We start from the raw sequence: 16,146 nt of genomic DNA, 5'->3' as shown, positions 1-16,146 counted from the left end.
AAAGTTCCTTGTTTTGTAATTTTCAGGTATACCACGCTTTGGTCGTCTTCATGGGGATATTTACATATGTAGGCAATGCGTGATTGGTGATAGCATCCGCACAGTTGGGGGGATGGCTGTTGTCCTGGCTCTTGTTGAAGCTGCTGAAACCAGGGACATGTTACACATGTCCCTGAAACTACTTGACTGTGCACTTCGTCAGAATCCTCAGAATGTGAGAGACATGCAAGCCTACAGAGGATATCACTTACTTGCTCTCTTTCTACGCCGTAGGTTGTCATTGTTTGACATGCAGTGTCTTGAGATCTTTTTTCAGATTGCTGCTTGTGAGGCTTCATTCTCTGAACCACAGAAGTTGCAAGGCAATCAACCTGTTGCCTCTCCTATTGGAGCTAATCAGGATGTTGTCTATGATGACCTTACTTTGTTAAAGTTTTCTGATGAAATTTCCTCATTTGGATCTCATGTAGATTTGGATGATTTTTCTGGGCAGAAAGATTATTCATTTAGCCACATTTCAGAGCTTGAAAATGCTGATATGCCTACAGAAACATCAAACTGTATTGTTCTGTCAAATACAGATATGGTTGAGCATGTCTTATTGGATTGGACTTTGTGGGTGATGGCCTCAATTCCAATTCAAATTGCCCTAATTGGATTTTTTGAACATTTGGTATCCATGCATTGGTACAGAAATCATAATCTTACAGTCTTGCGCCGAATCAACCTTGTCCAACATTTACTAGTAACTTTGCAAAGGGGCGATGTGGAAGTTCCTGTTTTGGAAAAATTGGTTGTATTGCTTGGAGTCATTTTAGAGGATGGCTTTTTAGCCTCTGAACTGGAATATGTTGTGAAGTTTGTGATTATGACATTTGATCCCCCTGAACTAAGACCACAACAACAAATTGTTCGAGAGCCAATGGGGAAGCATGTTATTGTACGGAATATGTTACTGGAGATGCTTATTGATTTACAAGTGACTATAAATTCTGAAGATTTGGCTGAGCAGTGGCATAAGATTGTTTCCTCCAAGTTGATCTTTTATTTTCTTGATGAAGCTGTTCATCCAACCAGTATGAGATGGATCATGACTCTTCTTGGTGTTTGTCTTGCTTCTCCTACATTTTCACTTAAGTATCGTAGCAATACAGGTTATAATGGATTGGCACATGTGCTTCCAAGCTTCTATGATTCCCCAGAAATATACTACATCCTCTTTTGTCTAATATTTGGGAGGCCTGTTTATCCAAGATTACCAGAAGTCCGGATGTTAGATTTCCATGCCCTTATGCCAAATGATGGAAGTTCTGTAGAACTTAAGTTTGTGGAGCTGTTGGAATCTGTGATTTCTATGGCAAAATCTACATTTGATAGGTTAAGCATGCATGCAATGCTTGCCCACCAAACAGGTAATATTTCACAGGTCAGTGCTAGCCTTGTGGCTGAACTTGTAGAGGGAACAACAGACATGTCAGGAGATCTTCAAGGTGAAGCTCTGATGCATAAGACATATGCGGCACGTCTAATGGGTGGAGAGGTAGCAGCTCCTGCAGCAGCGACTTCAATCTTAAGATTCATGGTTGATCTGGCAAAAATGTGCCCCCCTTTTTCTTCTGTATGTAGAAGAGCAGAATTTCTTGAAGGTTGCACAGATCTGTACTTTTCTTGTGTAAGGTGTGTCTTTTATTTCTTTTTTCTTTTCTTTTTTTTTTTTTTTTGCATAAGGTGTATCTTGTGATGCCCTATTTTTATAGATATGCAGCATGGCTTTCTTCTAGAATTTGTTAGGGCACTCAGGGGCCATTTTATAATGGCTGAAGTTGCTAAACTGAAAGACTTATTGCCTTTTCTTTTAGTGATAAAATTAAACAATAAAATTTTTAAGGGTGTAGTGATCTAGTGATCCACCCAACTTCAGCTTCACCCATTAAGGAGCCCACAACCTCCTTGAAAACTTATTCAATAAAAGACAAAGCAACAAGCTTTTCAGTTCAGCCACTTCCAGCTATTATCAAAGATATCACTTTACTCTCAAGGTTTAGTTTTTTGCAGTTTCCAGTTGCTTGTATTTCTGAATAGATATCCATGCCTTGCAGGGCTGCTTGTGCAGTGAAGATGGCAAAAGACCTCTCAGTAGGAACAGAGGAGAAAAACTTGAATGGTTCTGATGAAACCCACAGTTCTCGGAATACAATCTCCAGCTTGCCTCATGAACAGGAACAATCGGCCAAAACATCCATAAGTGTTGGTAATTTTCCTCAGGGACAGCAATCCAGAGGTTCTGAAGATGTGCCTGGGCCTCAAAGTTATTTGGTCAGTGATAAGGTAGATGAAAAGGAAGCTTTACCTCACGAGGAATCAAGCAAACCCCTTCTGGAAGAAGATGGTGAGGCTGTGCAGAATTTTGATGTTGAAAGTCTTGATCAGATATCTTTAGTCACTTCAGGCAATAAGGAGTTTAATTTCCCCAATATTAATGGGATGTCTGGTTCTGTTCATCCAACATATTCACTTTCTGTCCCTGATTCTCCCACTTTATCTGAGAAGTCTAATCCTAGAGTTTCATTCTTGCCCTCTTCATCACCATCCACAGTGGTTGCTCTGACATCTTGGCTTGGAAGCACTAGCAATAGTGAAGTAAAAGCTCAACCAGTTGCTACTCCATCCATTGTGTCTTCTATGCCCATCAATGAATTTGATGCATCTCAAGATTTAAAGTCAAGCTCTCAATTGTCATCTGCTGCCTACACTGTTTTAGCTGTTAATCCAAGGCTTTTACTTGAAATGGATGAATCTGGTTATGGTGGTGGACCATGTTCTGCTGGAGCTACTGCCATTTTAGATTTCATGGCTGAAGTTCTTGCTGATATTGTGTTGGAGCAAATAAAAGCAACACAATTCATTGAGAGCATTTTGGAAACTGTTCCTTTGTATGTGGATGCAGAGTCTATGTTGGTTTTCCAGGGTCTATGCTTAAGTAGACTGGTGAACTTTCTCGAAAGGCGCCTTTTGCGTGATGACGAGGAAAATGAGAAAAAACTAGATAGAAGTCGGTGGACCGCAAATTTGGATACATTATGCTGGATGATTGTAGATCGTGTATACATGGGTGCATTTCCTCATCCACGTGGTGTACTAGCAATTCTGGAATTCTTATTATCCATGTTACAACTAGCCAACAGGGATGGTCGAATTGAAGAGGCAGCTCCAGGAAAAGTTCTTCTATCCATCACAAGAACAAGCAGACAACTTGACACATACATCCATGCACTTCTGAAAAATACAAATCGTATGATAATGTACTGTTTCCTGCCATCTTTCTTAATGATCATCAAGGAAGATGACCTTCTTTCATCTCTAGGCTTGCATCTTAAACCTAAGAAAAGTCTAGCTTCATTTTCTTCACAAGAGGAGTCAAGGGTTGACATCTGTACAGTCTTACAGTTATTAGTTGCTCATAAGAGAATAGTGTTCTGCCCTAGCAATCTTGATACAGATCTAAATTGTTGTCTTTGTATATATTTAATCTCTCTTCTCTGTGACCATAGACGCAGTGCACAGAACATGGCAATAGATATTTTTAAATATATGCTGGTGCATCGTCGGGCTGCATTAGAGGATTTACTTGTATCTAGATCAAACCAAGGGCAGAATTTTGATGTTCTTCGTGGTGGTTTTGACAAACTATTGACTGGAACTTCCTCCATGTTCTTTGAATGGCTCTATAGTTCTGAGCAAGTGATCACTAAGGTTCTGGAGCAATGTGCGGCTATTATGTGGGGGCAGTATATTGTTGGATCAGCAAAGTTTCCTGGGGTAAGAATAAAAGGCATGGAGGATCATCGTAAGAGAGAAATGGCAAGAAGATCAAAGGATGCATCAAAGTTAGATATAAAACGCTGGGAGCAAATAAATGAGCGGCGTGAGTCTCTTGAATCGGTTCGCGATGCAATGTCAACTGAATTGAGAGTTGTTCGCCAAGACAAATATGGCTGGATTCTCCATGCTGAGAGTGAATGGAAAACTCATCTCCAACAACTAGTGCATGAGAGAGGAATATTTCCAATGCATACCTCAACTGAAGAACCTGAATGGCAGCTTTGTCCCATTGAAGGGCCTTACCGGATGCGCAAAAAGCTTGAACGTTGCAAATTAAAACTTGATATAATTCAGAATGTTCTTGCTGCACAGTTTGAATTGGGAGAAGTGGAGCTATCTCAGGGGAAGACTGAGAATGGTCTAGATGAAACTGATTCTGCCTCATTTTTTCACCACATATCCACTGGTGCCAAAGGGAAGCTATTTGATGGTGCTGAGTATGATCAGTCATTTTTTAAGGAAACAGATGGTGTTAAAGAAGGAGATGTTGCATATGGTTTCATTGGGTTGAATGATGACCGAGGTAGCAGTATAAATGAAGCTAGTCTTTACTCTGCACTTGAGTTTGGTGTCAAGTCCAGTGTTGTTTCTATCCCAATGACTGAAAGCATTTATGGAAAATCTGACCTAGGTTCTCCAAGGCTCTTCTCATCTGCAAAAGTTGACGAGATGAAAGTTACAGATGATAAGTTGGATAAAGAATTGCATGACAATGGTGAATATCTAATTAGGCCTTACCTTGAACCTCTTGAAAAGATAAGGTTCAGATATAATTGTGAGCGTGTTGTAGGTCTTGACAAGCATGATGGTATATTTCTCATAGGGGAGCTCTGTCTGTATGTTATCGAGAATTTCTACATTGATGACTCTGGGTGCATATGTGAAAAGGAATTTGAAGATGAGCTCTCTGTGATAGATCAGGCTTTGGGTGTAAAGAAGGATTTTACAGGTGCAGATTTCCAGTCAAAATCACCTTCTTCATGGGGTTCAACTTCTAAGGCATGGGTTGGGGGAAGGGCATGGGCATACAATGGTGGTGCATGGGGGAAGGAGAAAGTTTGTACTAGTGGTAATCTGCCCCATGCTTGGCGCATGTGGAAGCTTGATAGTGTTCATGAGCTTTTGAAACGAGATTATCAATTGCGTCCTGTTGCTGTGGAGATATTCAGCATGGATGGTTGTAATGACCTTCTAGTCTTTCATAAAAGGGAGAGAGAGGAAGTGTTCAAAAATTTGGTTTCCTTGAATCTTCCAAGGAATAGCATGTATGTATCTTAACCTCCTCTTCTGAAGGGCTCAGTTGTTTCTTTTTGTATTTTTCTTTGTTTTACTGCCATGCTGTCTTGGTCCATATTTTTGTTCTTATGGTTTATAAAGTCTGAGAATATTTTGTTCTATGTAATAGTAGGTCTGCCATGCCTTTTGTTTCTTTAATGAGAGTACATTATCTCTATATTAGTTTATTCATTCCACAACATCTTCTCTGGGAAATATGTTAAACAATACATATGCTCAATAGAGCAGCGTATGGTAGACTGATTGTAACACATGCAGCTTGTCTTTCTGAGTCTGACTTTAAATTATTCTGATTTATCTGTGTTCATTGTCTTCTTTCTTTGACTTGCTTCTAGCAAACCCTTTTGATTGTGGAACTCAAGATCATAACAAATTCATAATATCCATTCATGCAACAGGTTAGACACAACTATTTCAGGAACACTGAAACAAGAAGGGAATGAAGGAAGTCGTCTTTTCAAGATTATGGCCAATTCCTTCTCAAAGAGGTGGCAGAATGGCGAGATTAGCAATTTCCAATACCTCATGCATCTCAACACCCTAGCAGGACGTGGATATAGTGATCTTACTCAGTATCCAGTGTTCCCATGGATTCTTGCAGACTATGAGAGTAAAACTCTGAACTTGGATGATCCCAACACATTCCGTAAGCTTGACAAGCCAATGGGATGCCAAACAACAGAGGGGGAAGAAGAATTTAAGAAAAGGTTGCTATAACATATATCTATCATGTTACCATTTTTTTTTCTTTTTATGTGATTTTATTTTTTATTTCTCATCTGTGACCAAATTTTCTATATGGTTAAATAAATTGATCATCTGCTACTTGCTTCACTGGCATGGTGCTAATATCATCTTCCCTGCAAAGAGATCTATGCAACCACCCTGATGTTCTTATTTTATTTTATTTTTTTGTCTTCTCTTGTTATATCAGATATGAGAGCTGGGATGACCCAGATGTTCCGAAGTTTCACTATGGTTCACATTATTCTAGTGCGGGAATTGTACTATTTTATCTTTTACGCCTTCCACCATTCAGTACAGAGAATCAGAAGCTGCAAGGAGGCCAATTTGACCATGCCGATCGCCTTTTCAATAGTGTAAGAGATACATGGTCAAGTGCAGCAGGGAAGGGTAATACATCAGATGTGAAAGAGCTCATTCCAGAATTCTTTTACATGCCCGAGTTCCTGGAAAACCGGTTTAATCTTGATTTGGGGGAGAAACAATCAGGAGAGAAGGTTAATTTTGACTTCTAATCTTTAGTTAATTTTGACTTCTAACAGATATTTCTGAGAACTGTACTGTTGAAGGGTACCATTGGTTGCAAAATTTTGACATGTTTCATTTTGCTGAAAATTGTAATTTGGTATTTGCTCAGGTTGGTGATGTTCTGTTGCCACCATGGGCCAAAAGTAGTGCCAGAGAGTTCATCAGGAAGCACCGGGAAGCTTTGGAATCAGATTATGTTTCAGAAAATCTGCATCATTGGATAGATCTTATCTTTGGATATAAACAGAGGGGAAAGGTAGTTATTGAAATTTCCTTTGTTTAAGCCTTTTTCTGCATTGATATTTGATTAGCAGCCAACTCACATTGAATGGATCCTCTGATAACTATTTATCATAGTGGGAGGATATGCTTTCATCTACTTTAAGACTTTATTTTATTTTGTTTTTTTTATCAGGAAAGTAGATTTTATTATTGAAATTTAAATTTAGTAAAATATGCTGGAATATCCAACAACACAAAAATTCATAAGAGGTTTACAAAGATGCCCAAAACAGTTACCATCTCATGGGCCCCTGCTTTGCTTGAGCATGAGCCATCCCATTTCCTGTTTTTCTCACCCATTTGAAATTAGCATTTAAGTGCATTGTCAGGTTTTCAACTTCCTTGAAAGCATGCCTGAATGTCCGAGGTACATGACCGATGCACTTTGTCCAAGATATGACTAACTTTGAGTTCCATTCCACTTCCAATTGTTGGAAGCCCAATTGCTTTGCAATTCTTAGGCCTTGCAGTAATGCCACTAATTCAGCTTTCAAAGAATCTCTTACTCCATGGTACATGACAACTGGAATGCTTGGAAGAACTGGTGGGGCAATTTTCCATTTCAATAAAAATTAGGAGATCCAATGATGGCAGAGAGTGGGCTTTGACACATGTTTATGGTTCAAATTCCTATAGAGACAGGGATTTTTTTGGGAAGAGTTGGGGGCAATTAAAGGTTTATGGGAGGGGCCTTGGTATTTGGGAGGTGATTTTAATGTCGAAAGATTTACATCAGGAATCAACAAAACAAACCAAAGAATAACTACAAGCACGAGAAAGTTAAATGCTTTCAGGGATATCTTTGAGTTGAAGGAGGAGCTCCCACTGCTACAAGTAGAGTACACCTGGTCAAATTTATAGGAGTCCTCGACTTGCTCTAAATTGGATAGATTCCTTTTTTTAGTAGATTGGAAAAGATTTGAGAAAGTTTAGCCTCTCGAGCCTTGCCTAGAGTAGCCTCCCTATTAGCCTAGCTCAGAATTTTTCCTATGAAGGTCCCTCACCCTTCAAATGCGAAAACATGTGATTGGAGGACCCCACCTTTGTGGAGAAGGTAAGAGTTGGTAGGGAAAAGTTAAGGGTAGTGGTACAAAGAAGGGGTTAAGGTTCTCTAGATGCTTGAAAAAGTTGAAAGAGAAAATTAAGGCTTGGAACAAAGAACAATTTAGGAGGGTGAAGGAAACAAAGAAGACAATCTCTTCAAGGATAGTGGAGTTGGATGGTAAAGAAGCTGTTAGAGAATCAGTGAGAGGAAAGAGATGAAAGGCAGAATTTAAAGTTTGAACAGGAAAAGTTGTTGAGACAAGAGGAAATTTCCTGGAGGCAAAAATCTAGATGTAAATGGCTGGAGGAGGGAGATAGTAACACAAATTTTTCTTTTATTCTCTAGCTAGTGGAAGGAGGAAGAATCTATTAGCTAGCATTGAAGTGGATGGTCAAGGGGTAACAAGGGAGGAGGAGGTGATCAAAGTTTTTGTGGACCATTTTAAGGCTTGCTTTGCCACCTCAATGGTGCGAAGCTCAAACCTCCCAGACTTGGCTTGGGATAGAGTGTCAGAGGACCTCTTTGCAAGCCTGGAAAGTATGTTAACACTTGGGGAGATTAAGGAGGTAGTGTTTTTGATGGAAAGATCTAAAGCCTCGAGACTGAATGGATTCTCCATGGATTTTTATCAAGAATGTTAGGAAATCATAAAAGATGGCCTAGTGGAAGTTTTTAATGAGCTTTTTCATAAAGGGGAAAGCTCTCAAGGAGCAAATTCAACTTTTATTGCTTTGATCCCCAAGAAAAATGTAGCTAAAGTACCTAAGGATTTTAGACCCATAAGCCTAGTGGATAGTCTCTACAAGATAATAGCAAAGGTCATGTCTGAAGATTTAAAAAGATATTGCCTTTGGTGATCTCACAATTTCAAGGAGCTTTCATCGAAGGGAGATAGATCATTGATCAAATCTTGGTGGCAAATGCATGTGCAACAGAGAAGAGATTGAGGGGAAAGGGTTTAGTTTGCAAATTGGATTTAGAGAACGCATATGACCAGGTGAATTGGTCTTTCTTTCTTGAAATCTTAGCGAAAATTGAGTTCGGTGACAGGTGGAGGATGTGGGTCAGAGGGTGTTTAAGTTTAGTTCATTATTCAATTTTGATAAATGGAGAGGTGATAGTCACCCTTTTGCAGTTTGCATATGATATAATCTTGTTGTGTGAAGGAGGCAATAAAAATGACTTAAGGAATTTAAAGGAACTCATTGCACTCTGGATTTTTGGAGGTGAGGAATTGGCCTTTGGATTATCTTGGTCTTCCGTTAGGGGGAAACCCGAGAATAGAAGATTTTTGGAAACCAATAGTAGAGAGATATACTAAAGGACTAGCACTCTGGATAAGAAGTTACATCTTAGTGGGTGGAAGAATAACTTTAATTGAGGCAACTTTAGCTAACCTACCTATTTACTACCTTTCCACCTTTAGGATTCCAGCTAGAGTTGCGGGTCAACTAGAGAAGATCATGAGGGATTTCCTTTGGGAACCACGGGATGAGAAGAGGGACCATTTGGTGATGTGGGAGCAAATTTGCAAACCCAAGGCACAGGGTGGGCTTGGAATAGACAATCTAATTTGCAGGAATACAACACTGTTAGGGAAATGGTTATGGGGGTTTCCTTTGGAGAGTGATAGGCTTTGGCATAAGGTAATTGCAAGCATTCACGGGACGTTGAATAATAGATGGGATGCAAAATTAGCCTCTTCTTCAACGTCATTCTCTCCTTGGAAATCAATACAGTGGTATACCCAACTTCTATTAAGTTCACTAGATATTATGTGGATGTGGGACTCAAGTATTGTTCTGGGATGAAACCCCCCTTTAGTTTGCTTTTCCTAGCCTTTACTCATTCTCTAACTTAAAAAGTAGCCTGTCTCGAAATTTGTTACCTTCTCTCCCTTAGGGGTAAATTGGGACTTCGAGTTTAGAAGGGGTTAAGGGACAACGAGTCTGAGGCACTTAATCAATGTTGGACAAACTTTTTTTTATCAGCAAAATAAATCTTATTAATTATATTAATTGGTGAAAACTGAATACAGATTGGTTTCAGTCCCCCCAATAAGATATTAGCTAACCTCAACCAAGGTTACAATAGTTCCCCAAAACAACTGCTGTCTAGTTAATGAGAGATAGTAAACAGCCCTGGAAAGACCACTGGAGTGAGACTAAGAGATGGAAGAAGGCTTCGAGGAGACTAAGAGATGGAGAAAAAAATTGAAGATAGAAGCAACAGATCTTCTGTTCAATGAAATAAGGATTAAAGGCTCTTGTAGTGTGAAGGTAAGGGATGCTAAGAAGGCAACAGTCATGGTAGAAGGTATAGAGCAATGTTTTAAAACGCGGAGGCGGGATGCGAGGCATTCCACTACCTAGAGGCGTGAGGCGTAGTTCAAACCGCAAGAGGTGTAAGCCTCCCGAACACAAGGAGGCATAAGCCTCCTTAAGAGGAGGAGGGGGGTTAGGAGGAGGATGAAGAGGAAGGGGGGATCTCATTTTTTTCTTTATTTTTTAATAAAAATCTTTTATATTAAGAGGAAGGGGGCAAGGGGCAAACCACTTTCTTTCCCCTTATCTTTTCTTCCCTTACCTTACCTTTCCTTTCCTTTTTTCTTTTTTTTTTCTTCTCTTTCTTTTTCTTTCCCTTCCCTTTCTTTTCCTTTCCTTTTTTTTTTCTTTTTTCTTTTTTTTCTGTCTTTTTATATCAGATGTGCATGAGGCGCATGAGGTGTACGTCTCTAGCACGCCTCATGAAAAAAACGCAAGAGGCGTACGCCTCTTGCACTTGAGGTGTACACCTCAGAGGTGTCAGCGCCTCTGGCATACGCCTCAGGGCGTTTTGGGAGCGCCTCACCTGGAGATGCCTCCCACACCTTTTAAAACACTGGTATAGAGACAGTAAAATGGCTCACTACGTTTGTGTCTAAGGCAGCTTCCAAGGGCAAGCAGACTTATTGGTAGGGGTGAACCGAATCGAACTGAACCGGACCAATATATGTATTTATATGTATATTATATATATATATATATATATTTCACATATTATCTATATATTATACCTTAATATATATGTATTATATATAAATGTATACATATATTATATATATTTATAACATTTATAATATAAATATACATATTTATAATATACTATATGTCATTTATTATTTATAATATAATATTATATACATTTATAATATATGTTATAAAATAAAAAACCAAAAAACCGAAGAACTGAACTGGTTAGAAACCAAAACCAACCAACTGGTTAACAGGTAGTATCGGTTCGGTTTTGGTTTGGGGATATGGGAAAAATGGTAGGACTGGTTCGGTTTAAAAAAAAAAAAAAAACATTATGGTTCGGTTAACCGAACCGTGAGTACCCCTAGTTACTGGAAGGATAGACTGGAAGAATTAGGGAGAAGATACGTGGTCGAATGTAGGAAGAATGCCAAAGGATGTTTTATTGCATTCTCGGAATACTTTACAAAGGGAAGGAAGCAACTGGTAGGTTTCCCTGAGGGAAGAAAGGGTCAAGGATGTAAGCAGTAGCTGGTGTGCTTATGAACATTTTGGATCAACGGAGTATTAAAACAACAGAGGTTCCAGTAGAAGAGGTTGGTTATACTGCTCCTGAAGGCAGTGCACAACCTTCAAACTGGGATTTCTTGGTGTTGGCACACAATAAAGATTAGTCTTCCTTGGCTGTGAACTTGGGAGGAGGAAAGTGGACAGGTAAATTAGTGGTTGAAGCAAACAACCTTGTCACTGACTGGAGGAAGGTTGCTGAGTTCTTGATGGTAAAGTTGAAGTTAAGAGACACTTTCATCCTCACCCCCTTTAGCAGTTGCAAAGCTGTTTTAGATCTTCTAAAAAACTCAGCACAAGTAGAAGCTGTCTGCTTTCATGATGTTCTGGGGACCTTCACAATTTCTAAGTGTTCTCCGAGTTCCAACTCCAAGGAGTTTCATGTAGTAGATGAGGTAGTGGTGCACTTAATAGGGCTGCTTTTCCATATCTGGAACTATGAAGTAGCAGCCACTATTGCAGAACTGTGTGGAGCTCGTTTGGAAGGTATTTCTGGGGAGATCTACGATCAGAAGCTATCCTGTTTTGGGAGAGTTGGACCGGAGGACATTCCAAGGAGATTGGATATCAAATTGGGAGGTATATTCGTACCAGTCTGGTTAGCCTCATTCATAGAAGCTGCTCTGTGGAAGGAGGCTCGTAAGGAGGAAGATGAATGGGTACAAGATAAGGTGTTACGTGGCAAGCTGAGATTGGATTCAGCAGGTGATATCAGAAGTTTCTCACTTTTGGACAGACAAAATGGAAAGGCCATGGAAGAATTGGAGAAAATGGAAAGTCCAAAATGTGAAGAACAAGGTAAAACTCTGGAGGCTGGCAGAACCTTTGCTTAGGTAGTTGGAGATGGTGCCAAGTCCAGCAGTTTGAATTCTTGGAACCATTCTTTGGCTTTGAAGGAAGGGTTTGGTTTAAGAAAGGAAAGGTTTAAACCGGCAGGTCAAACCGGGGAAGTGGCACCCTTAAATGGTCACGTGAGAGCTCAACATGATTTGGATGGGCCTCAGCTTTTAGTTGGGCCAGAGGGGATGATTGCTAAAGTGGTTCAAGTTAACCCAAGTCCTCTTCGAAGCTTCCTCGTCATGCGGTAGAAGACTTGAACTCCGCTTTAAGTAGAAGCTCATTTCAATGGGTTCCAACGTCGGGATTGCGGCGTTTATCTTAGGTCAGACGTAACCCAAGATGTGTTAGGCGTAGTGATCTAGAAAAGAGTAGGGTTGGAGAATTGGAGGGAGGAGAAAGAGATTAGTGATTCAGATTCAAATACAGAAGATACAACAAGTATTGGTAGTTTGGTACCGTTGACCTACCGGCCTCCAAGAACTTCATCGATAGTGAGGAAAGCTTCTGCATTGAGTTCTTGTTCTTGGAATAAGATGTGATTGCTCGAGATCTCTGCGAGGTGGACAAAAGCCTGGATCAGAGGGTAGGCTCTATGAATGTTGTACAGGGGATCTCTCGACTGGCAAAGAGTATCCATCTAAGGATGCAACATCTCCAGGAGGGGCAGGTTAAACCTATGAAGTTTTTTACTGAAGCATCAGAAAAGGAAAGTCCTCTAAAAGATGCATTAATTGTCAGGGACGACAAAGGATCTCATCTTCATGAATCTCCTTCCTTGCAAGAGCAAAGTGTGGGTGGGTTTTCAGACCCTCTTCCTGGTTATAAGCCTCATCCCCCTGTTGTTGGTCCTTCCCTTCATGTCCCAGGTAAGTTTGTCCTTTCCGGTTTTTGTACTAATGGGTGTGTTGTGCCTGTTACAGAGACTCCAACTTCCCAGTTGAGAATAACAGAGGAAAGGGAGGTGTCTATAAGTTGTGATAAGGAGGAGGTCAGAATTCTTAAAAGGAAACAAGAGGAGGAGCTTGAATACATTTGGGAGCGTATCTGTACTCTTATAGAGGAGTATAAATAGGAGGAAATCTGTCAGTCTACAGATTGGGGAATAGAGAAAGGAGTAGATTTAGATACCAATTTGACTGACCTTATCCCAGGTAAACCTCTAAGGGGCTGTCCCAACACTGATGAAGAAGCAGTAGTCAGTGGGACTGTAAAAAGGAATGTGGAAAAGGAGAGAAAGAGAAAAAAAATCAGTAGTGGAAAGATTAATCTCTAGCATTGAAGGAGACCTTGAATTCAGTGCGGGGTGGGGGGGGGAGAGGAAGAAGGCTCTAAAGAAGTAGGGTTGGAGGAATTACATGTGGGTCATTTACTTGACTGGTAATAATGAAAATAATCAGCTGAAATGTGAGGGGTCTAGGAAGTGCTAGGAAGAGAAGGATTATCAAGGATTTACTCAGAAGAGAAAGGCCAGGCATAGTGATGCTGTAGGAAACTAAGCTAGCAAAGTTAGAAAGGAGATGGGTTAGAAGTGTGTGGAGAGCTAGAGGAGTGAATTGGACCTTGCCTCCCTCTTGGGGTGCCTCGGGGGGCTTGGTTACTCTTTGGAGGGATGATGCGGTAGAACCAGTGGAAGAGCTAATAGGTAGTTTTTCAGTTTCCTTAAAGCTCAAAAATTGTGAGGATGGATTCACTTGGGTTCTAACTAATGTGTACAGACCTAAGAGTTGCAGAGAAAGAAATGAGATGCGGGAAGAACTGTTTGGGAGGAGATTTTAATGTGATCAGATTTTGTAATGAGTCAAATAACCGTACTCATTCTATAACAACCACTATGTGGAGATTCAATGAATTCATTAATATCTGCCATTTAAAGGAAATCCCCTTGTTGTAGGCCAACTTCACTTGGTGCAACTTTCAGGAACATCCAATCTGTTCAAAGTTGGATAGGTTCCTTTTCAATGAAGGTCATGAGACTCATTTGGGGGGTTTAGTTGCTAGAGCCTTGATTAGGTTAACCTCTGACCACTACCCAATTAAGTTAGGCCCGAAACCCCTAAGCAGCAGACGTAGACCCTTCAGATATGAGAATATCTGGTTGATTCATTCTGATTTTGTTCGCAAGATCAAGGAATGAGGAGCTAACAAGGATAAAGTGGAAATGAGTCATTTTATAAAAAACTGAAAGACTCTGTTCCAAAATCAAAGAGTTGAATAGGATCCATTTTGGGTAGATAGAGGAGCAAAAATCTTCCCTGTTTTCTTGGATCGAGGCTTTGAATGAGAAGGAATATTTAAGGCTCATTAATGAACAAGAAAGGGAGCTGAGATGGAAGTTGAAGAAAGAGCTAGATGAGGTTCTCTATAGAGAGGAAATATCTTGGAGACAAAAGTCAAGACACAAATGGATTAAGGAAGGTGATGGGAACACCAAATTTTTTCATGCTATTGCAAATGAGAAAAGAAGGAAAAACTCAATGAATAAATTAAAGGTCAATGGGCAGGAAATCCTCTCTCAGGATGAAATAGCAAGGACTTTTGTGGAGCATTTTAAGTCAATTTTTAGAAGGCCTTTGAGTTCTAGGTTGAGCGTGGAAGGTGTGAATTGGCCACTATTGACTCAAGATAACCTATGTTGGTTAGAAAGGAATTTCAAAGAAGATGAAATAGAACAGGGAGTTTTCTTAATGGATGGATCAAAGGCCCCAGGCCCGGATGGTTCAACAGGCCCAGATGGTTCAACTATGGTGTTTTATTAGGATTGTTTGGATATAATGAAATAAGATCCTGTTGTGGTTTTTAGAGAGTTTGAGGACAAGCATATAATCAGTCGCGGAGTTGCTGCAACTTTCATAGCCCTAATTCCTAAAAAATCAGGGGCTTGTCAACCTAGGGATTTTAGACCTAGCTTGGTGACTAGCATTTACAAAATTAGGGCCAAAGTTCTTTCCCTTAGAATTAGAGAAAAGTCCTCTCCTCTCTCATCAGCCAACCTCAAGGGGCCTTTGTGTAGACAAATAACTGACCAGATTTTAATAGCCAACGGGTGTGTAGAGGAAATGAGGAGGTCTGGCCGTCAAGGGTTTGCATGTAAATTGGATATTGAAAAGTCCTATGATTTGGTGGATTGGGATTTTCTTCTTGAGGTGCTCCACAATTGTGGTTTTGGAGATAGATGGTGCAAGTGGATAAATGGATGTCTGAGTTCTTGTGACTACTCGCTTTTAGTTAACAGGGTAGTAAAGGATTTTTTTCCAGCCTGTAGAGGCCTTAGACAAGGTGATCCACTCGCCCCCTTCTTATTCACACTCGTGGCTGATGTCTTCAGCAGGTTGATTACAAAAGCCAAATAGGGTTGAGGCAATAAGTGGTTGGAGGATGGGTAGAAATGGTGTGCTAGTGACCCACTTGTAGTGTGCTTATGATATCATAATTTTTTGTTAAGGAAGCAACCCACGAAAGGTGAGAAACCTTAAATATCTAATTGTTTATTTTCAAAACGTTTCTAATTTGAAGATTAATTTGGACAAAAGTTGCAAGGTGGGTCTCAAGTTGGAAGATGGGGTTATCGAGTCTGTTGTAAGTTGCTTAGGTTGTTCCATTTCTTCTTGGCCGCTGAAGTACTTTAGGAGCAAATCCAAGGGAGAGTAGGCTTTGGGATCCAGTGGTTGATAATTTTGAAAAGAGATTGGCATCGTGGAAAAGGAATTACATTTCCATAGGGGGTAGGGTTACCTTGATCATAGCCACCTTATCCAATCTATTTGTTTACTACCTATCGGTTTGCAGGATTCCCTCAAGGTAGGCCAAGAAGCTAGAAAAACTTATGAGGGACTTTTTGTGGGAACAAGGGGAGTAAAAAAAGGACCATCTAGTCAGCTAGGAGATAGTGTATTAGAGTAAGGAAGAAAGGGAATTTACGGGTTAGGAACTCTGCTTTGCTAGGAAAGT

The 16,146-nt window shown here is 40.1% G+C and overlaps 1 protein-coding gene across 4 annotated transcripts in view; it reads left to right on the top strand.

Moving 5' to 3' along the window:
* LOC104610354 (protein SPIRRIG-like) overlaps window positions 1-16,146 on the top strand; it is an 82,402-nt gene that overhangs the window by 46,384 nt on the left and 19,872 nt on the right. For all 4 annotated transcript variants that reach the window (XR_016081000.1, XM_010276916.3, XM_010276917.3 and 1 more), the window contains exons 14-18: window positions 27-1,677; window positions 2,100-5,147; window positions 5,577-5,885; window positions 6,113-6,419; window positions 6,560-6,706. Coding sequence is in view for 3 of the 4 variants with exons in the window: in XM_010276916.3 (XP_010275218.1) it covers window positions 27-1,677; window positions 2,100-5,147; window positions 5,577-5,885; window positions 6,113-6,419; window positions 6,560-6,706 (5,462 nt within the window). In the remaining variant the exon portion in view is untranslated. The remainder of the gene's footprint in view (window positions 1-26; window positions 1,678-2,099; window positions 5,148-5,576; window positions 5,886-6,112; window positions 6,420-6,559; window positions 6,707-16,146) is intronic.

Source organism: Nelumbo nucifera, chromosome 1, assembly GCF_055504915.1.
Source record: "Nelumbo nucifera cultivar China Antique chromosome 1, China Antique-T2T, whole genome shotgun sequence".
Lineage (NCBI taxonomy): Eukaryota > Viridiplantae > Streptophyta > Magnoliopsida > Proteales > Nelumbonaceae > Nelumbo > Nelumbo nucifera.
This window is presented reverse-complemented; position numbering and strand designations above follow the sequence as displayed.